Here is a 6976-nt window from a genome sequence, read left to right on the forward strand (position 1 = left end):
GGCAAAAAGTGGGAGGAGCCTCAACCACGGCAACCAGCAACTTCCTGACATCGGATCAGACGCAAATAAACATACTTTCGTTTTTCGACTTCTCGGTAGAGACGAACCTTCAAGAACTATATCCGGATACCAGAAACGTGTTGTCTGTGACTAATGAAAATTTTAAACCGCGAAGTGGTTTACGTAACCGATTTTGTCAACATCAGTTGGTAACGTAGTGAGTCGTCAAGACGCTCCAGTGCTAGAAGTGATCCAGTTTTCCAGAAACATACCTGACACATAACTAATGCCAAGGTAGCTGCCAACGACTGTTATTATTCTTTAGATTTTGTACTGTAACATTGTCAGAAGTAGCTTTCGTGTTTTCATTCGTAGGTCCAGACGAGTAAAGGTGTCTCATAAAAGACAAATGGCACATCCCAAAACAAGAATGGGTCAATTGGACAGCAAGCATATACATACTGCTTCGGGGAGACGCAGATCAGACGCAGTAAGTTGCATCAAGGGTGATCATAAAACTGTCCCAGGAATATTTGCGAAGCAAAATTTTCAAAGGGAAATCCCAGTTTTATGTGGTAAAGGTATTTTGGAACTGCTTTTTTGTTAGTCCAGACGGGTGAACCAGGTTTAACTGGTTTTTAGAAGCTTATGTCAAGGGCCAGACAGAATCTGTGGACATTTTTTTTGGTATTTCTGTCCAGAGTTTTTGTACTAAATCGGTGGATTTATGTGGAATGATTTTGAGAGCATTGTAACTAAAAACGTAACACCCTAAATAAAATGATTAAATACTAAAAATGAAATAATGTAAATATGATTTTAAAAGTGTGAGGGTTTACAATGTGAATATAATTTGATCCACTTGTTTGGTAAACAAAGTAAGTTTTTTATATATCTACAAAAGGGCAGGAAATATTACTTTTCAAACTGTATTGTACAAAACCATGTACATTTGCATATTATTTAATATTATTACTGAAATTAGGGTGGCGCAGTAGGTAGTGCTGTCGCCTCACAGCAAGAAGGTCGCTGGTTCGAGCCTCGGCTGGGTCAGTTTAGCGTTTTTGTGTGGAGTTTGTATGTTCTCCCCCCATTCCCACAGTACAAAGACATGCGGCACAGGTGAATTGGGTAAGCTAAATTGTCCATTGTGAATGAGTGTGTATGGATGTTTCCCAGAAATGGGATGCAGCTGGAAGGGCATCCGCTGAGTAAAAACATATGCTGTATAAGTTGGCGGTTCATTCCGCTGTGGCGACCACAAATTAATAAAGGGACTAAGCCAAAATGAATGAATTACTGAAATTAATATAAATACTGAATAATATGTATTTACTAAGTGAATAAATAGATTAAATGATGAGCTCAAAAATCTGGGGACATATGCAGATTTCCATTTGTGCAGATTCTGTGTGAGCTTGTTGATGACTAAAAATCCAGCTATCATGGTGGGTTTTTCTACTGCTTTGGAACTGAATATTAATCTTTCTCCTTTTTCAGTTCACATGTGTGGTGCCAGATGTTCCTCTAGCTGTGGTTGAGGAGATCTTGCTGAACCTGCCCGCTCAACAGGTGGTCCAAGTGTGTCGTCTGGTGTGTCCTGAGTGGAAAGAGCTGGTGGACAGCTCTGCACACTGGAAAGAGCGCTGTCGGAGAGAGGGGATTCAACCCTGTGATGCTTCCAGACCCCCAAAGGACTGGTGTCAGTTTTACTTTATAACTAAGAAACGACGTAACCTGATCAAGAATCATAAAGCTGATGGTGAGTCACATCTATATCATTGACATTTGTTCTATTGTTGTCTGATTTTGTAACTGTTTTGTTTTGTTAAAAAAACAGAGATATGAACTGAGACAGAGAGATGAACTGAGATAAAATTAAGTTTTAAGTTTTTATATTTTGATCATTTCTTATAATGTTTTATTTATGAAAATTAGCGGTTTAGTTTGTCAACAATGACCTTAATTTATATAAATGTGTTTGAACAATAAATGTGTTTATAAAATTGTAAGAAATTCCATGCAAATGTCATCCCTGCTATGAAAGAAATTAAGTTTTTACCAAAGTACCTGAACCGTTTTGACGTTTTTTGTGTAAGCAAGTATTTTTCAGTACTTTAAAAATAACCAAAAATATCTCTTTCAGTGTTTTCAAAAACTTATATTTAATTTAGCAAAGTCCCACAAGTGGCAATTTCACATCTATCACATCCATAACGAAGAGATGTCACATCCATAATGAAGATTTTTCCTCATAAATGCAAAAATGTCAAATAAAATAAAATCAATCATGTTTGTTCTCTGGAGAGCCAACACTTTACCTTTTGATTAGCATTGTTTCTTTTGGGTTGTGCAGTTTAATTCAAAGAATTTCTAAAAAAGTTGGTTGTTTACTGTATTGTTTACTGACTTTCTTGTTCACATCCATAACGCATGTTTATTTTCCTCATTTGAAATCTAAAAATTTTTACAGATTGATATTTTTCAGATTCCTTAATTCTGTGGTTAGATGTTTTGGAAAATATAAACACTTTTTAATATAATGTTATTATATGCTTTCTCTGTGAATTTATGTTTTGGATTTTTATTGCAAATGTCACATCCATAACGCGGGAATTGACCCTTCGCTAAGCCACAACTAAAAACCGCCACCCACGAATTGTGGCTTAGCAACCGTAGCTACGCACAGGGGCTCTGTCAAGCTTTTAAGCAAGGGAAAAGGGCCAAAGCGTTGTGCATATGGATTGTGCAAATCTGACACCTGGTATTCTAAAAGTTTGGACGGGATGGTGGAATTTTTCCCCTTTTCAACACCTAAAACCCAAGAGGAGAAATGCCAGCGTGGATCAATCTCTGTGAGGGGAAATAAGTTGGTTTTGTTTTTGATACTCACGCTCGATATTATGAGCAATGCTCCGTTTAAGCCTTCGCCATAGTAACTTAGTCATACTAATAGCGAATAGTGCATGAGTTATTGATCCGGAAATTACAAATCTGCGAATCTGTTGCTAACTTAACTGAACTTCATATTTCCATCCCTTTCAAGCTACGATTATTTGAAATTACAAATCAGCAGAACAAAACAGAGTTGTGATCACAAGCTGAGCACTTGCGATCAATACACTTCACCAGCAGCTGTTTTTCAGTCATTTATAAAGAGCACACAAAACTACTGACTGTAATTGGTAACTTACTGTACATTGTGATGGGTCAATGATGCTTATATTCAGCACAAATCCATCAATTTCCCCTTTCTGTCTGCTCTTTCTATGAATGAACTATGTAGAAGCACCGTCCATGCGTGTTTCCTCATCAGTTAGTAAGGCTTTATTTCATTGCACAACAATAGTCTGTCAGGCTTTTTGGCTAAAAATAGAGAAATCATGGTTTAATGAGTTATTATTAGATTATTTTAAGATTTCACCTCTCATGCATGAACTAAGCTGTTGAATGGTCAGCGTAAGAGGCTAAGCTACCTTCAATTTTGTTTTAATTATTTTCTAATCGGTTGCCTACTATGTGGTGAATAAACCCCTGTAATGTACACTGCAGTCTTTTTTTGTCTGGCTTTCTCGGATATCTCACCTGTGGGCCAAAAATGACATTATATCCCTGACAATGTCTGACACCGGCGCATACACATTGTAAAAGCCATGCCAGGCACGAAAGCTTGACAGGCGTAGCAACAGTAACTAAGGAGGGCAGGGCTTAGCGAAGGATCAATTGCTCATGTGTTTTTTTCTGTGATGTTTTTGTTAGAAAAATTTGCAGGATGGACGATTGTACACAATGGAGGTGACAACTGGAAATCAGAGGAAAATAGGAAACCATTTCCAGATGTCACTGTCACCAAATGTTTTGTCACATCTTATGGGTATGTTAGATGGTTTAGATCCTTCAGAACAGTTTTGAGCATCTTCAGTAAAGGGATATTGAAATGAGTCGTCAATTACAATGTACATATGAATCACTAATATACTTTTTCCTCAGGTTATGTTTAAAGCAACAGCTGATTGATTTGCAGAAAGAAGGCTACAGTGCTGCTTTTATGGATCAGGTGCAACCTCACATTAAAATCTCAGACTGGTGAGCATTTATGCTACAATGTCTTTGCTTTTCAAAGTTTGTAAAAGTTTTATAGGCAGTATGGTAATACCAAAAACAGTTCGATACGGTTCACAGTTTTTGGGCCACGGTTTGTTTAGGTTGCTAAGACACACTAGATTTACCTTTGACTTAATAACAGCATCAATTAAACTTAAAAACTTTATTATACAGTGATTTCTGTTTAGTGCAGTTAGCTGATTTGGGTAAACTAAAACTACTTTTTTATTCTTTCGATTTCTGCTTTCATTCGAATATTAGACAAAAACAAAAGTATATCTAGGATATATTGTTTGTTTGCCTTCCATATTTTAAATATTTTTTTTTTTAAATCAATGTTTGTGTTCCACAATAATGGGATTTAAGGACACTATATCGGTGTTGCGTCCAATCCAGTTTCAGCATTTTTGAGTATTGTCTTGTCTGGTGGTATCTGACATTACTAGAACATATCAGAAGTTTCTTGCTTTCCTCAGTTTATTGTTCAGTTTTATTACCTGTGTTTCCATCCACCTATTTTTATGCACATTTTGAATATGCCTATAAAACACTTTTGATGAAAACGCCAAGATGCGATTAAATTCTTTATTTTAGAATTTAGGATAAACTTTTTTTTTCCGATATTTTTGTTTTATTTCAGTTTTGCACAAATTTAATTAGCATTTTTGGATAGAAACAGCTATTGAAACCACTAATTTAGTTTTTCTACTTTGCGTTTTGGTTGTCTATATTTGTTGGATTAAAGACTTCTGACAAAGCATATTGTTATGGGCAGCATACTTACAGTATGTGTTGTGTTATCGGCAGGTATGGACCACGTTTTGATTGTGGGTGTAAGTATCAGATCTGTGTGGAGCTGCTTGATCAGAAGAAGGAGCCAATCGATACCTTTCAGCCTGAGAAAGTGGTCTTTGAACAGTGGAATGATGAGCCATGGTGTCAAGTGAGTTGATAATATTTCAAGCTTTTCTGTTATTACAGTGGCCTACACATATTTAAGGCTCATTTTAAAGTTTCATTAAGTGGAGCATACGTTTTATGGGCAGGTGACTGACTGATTTACTAACTGACTTTTTATGTTTTCTGTAAGACAATTGTAATAACAATGTAATGTCTATTAGAACTGTTGATCAATAGTAACAATATGTTAAATGGGTGTGGGGTATTTTGAGCTGAAGCTACACAGACACATTATGGGGATTTTTATTATATCTTTTGAAAAGGGAAATAATATGTATCATTGAAGGCAATTAAAAGAGAAAAACATTAAGTTGTCTGCAGACTTTTACATTTTTACCAGTCCAGTATTCAGAATCTGAAAATATGTATGCGTCAAACACAAATTGAAATTCATTAAGGGCCGTAAGCTATATTTTAGGCATATAAACATCTTGGCAAATTAAAGCTAATAAATGTCTCTATCATCCGGAATAAATACAATTGTTTTGTGGTAGTTAAACAACTAAATCTTTCATTACAGCACCTCATTGATCAGTTGTAGTACTTCAATAGTTGCTATAATACAACTACAGTAATCTAAACAATTTTTGCCAATGCTTTATTTAAAGGGATGTTCATAAGACTGCCATTAAACCTTATCAATCATGACATGACACATATTTTATGCCTAATTACAGATTTAATCGCCTCTATTGTTTTTTTTTTTTAATTACCTTCTATTTAGTTTGTAACACAGCTCTAAGTGAATAAAAATATCCAGCTGAGGTTTAAATCTGAAAGTGTGCTGTGTTTAAAACTATTGATTCATAAAGAGTCAACTCAGAGTTGAATAAATGATTCTTCTCATGTCCGAATCTTTTGCCTGCTTGTATCGACGTCGATACAAGATATGTCCAAATATAAAGTGCCGGATCCAGTGCGCCCTTCCCTTCAAACACTAGCGGAGCACGAGGGATAATGGGATTGATTATAAAGCAATGATTACGATCACTGAGAGAAGGCCAGAGATGCAGTTGTGGCGAAAAAAAAAATATTAAAGTTATTTTTCACAACAGTTGTGCTGTGTTTGTTCCTGTAATTTCCCTGATAGTTATACAATAGACTACCCTGCAACGTGGGATTCATTGGCCGTTTGCTGTTAAATGAAGGATCAGCAAAGGCTATTAATGTATAGGACTTTGACAGGGAGTTTCTCAGTAACTGTTGCAGTTCATATGGACTAGTTTCTTCTTCCTCCGGATCACAACCTGTAAGCGAAATTAAAATGGTTGCCTCGTTTTCTGTAGTTTGCAAAATATGTATTTAATTGTGTGTTGTAACTTGTAATCACTCCGCGTGGCTTGTAATCACTTATCTATTATAGATCAGTTCTTGCAATGAATCTCTCAGGATAGCCTCCTAGGAATCGAGTGTCCACATATGTGGACAACACATTTTATCTCTTAAGTGGCCATTTAAAATACTTTAAATGTTTTTTTTATTTTGTTACAGACATACAGTGTCATCCTGAAACTGTTTTGCAGCATATGAAATGTCCCAAGCACTATTTTTAACTGTCCAAAATGAGAAAAATTTATTTTTTACTCTCTGATAGTCAAAGCTAGTTAACAAAAAAAAAATGTTATATACAGTGTTATATAAAGTATACAATAAAAAACAATCAGGAAAACGTGTTTTATGTAAATTCGGACCACGAGTCCACATATAAGGACATCATTTTTCTCTAAAAGTACATTAAATCAAAAGATGATACTTTGTTTTTTATGCTAATTAGGTTTCAATAAGCCCAAATAGCAAAGAGAAATAAAAAATGCATCTAAAAAACACCTTGGGCATTAAGTGGTTAAATCTGTATGGGCGATTTACGTATCGCGTCTTAAACCATGAGAAAAACGCAATATGTGCTTCTTCC

General features: G+C 35.6%; 1 protein-coding gene across 1 annotated transcript in view; it reads left to right on the forward strand.

Moving 5' to 3' along the window:
* Positions 1–6976, forward strand: part of fbxo44.1 (F-box protein 44, tandem duplicate 1) — an 8950-nt gene continuing 1974 nt past the window's right edge. Inside the window, exons 1-6 of the mRNA NM_001008577.2 lie at positions 1–294; positions 376–490; positions 1501–1762; positions 3760–3874; positions 3991–4086; positions 4912–5047. Coding sequence (NP_001008577.2) covers positions 287–294; positions 376–490; positions 1501–1762; positions 3760–3874; positions 3991–4086; positions 4912–5047 — 732 coding nt within the window. The 5' untranslated portion in view covers positions 1–286. The remainder of the gene's footprint in view (positions 295–375; positions 491–1500; positions 1763–3759; positions 3875–3990; positions 4087–4911; positions 5048–6976) is intronic.

This window comes from Danio rerio, chromosome 23, assembly GCF_049306965.1.
Source record: "Danio rerio strain Tuebingen ecotype United States chromosome 23, GRCz12tu, whole genome shotgun sequence".
NCBI lineage: Eukaryota > Metazoa > Chordata > Actinopteri > Cypriniformes > Danionidae > Danio > Danio rerio.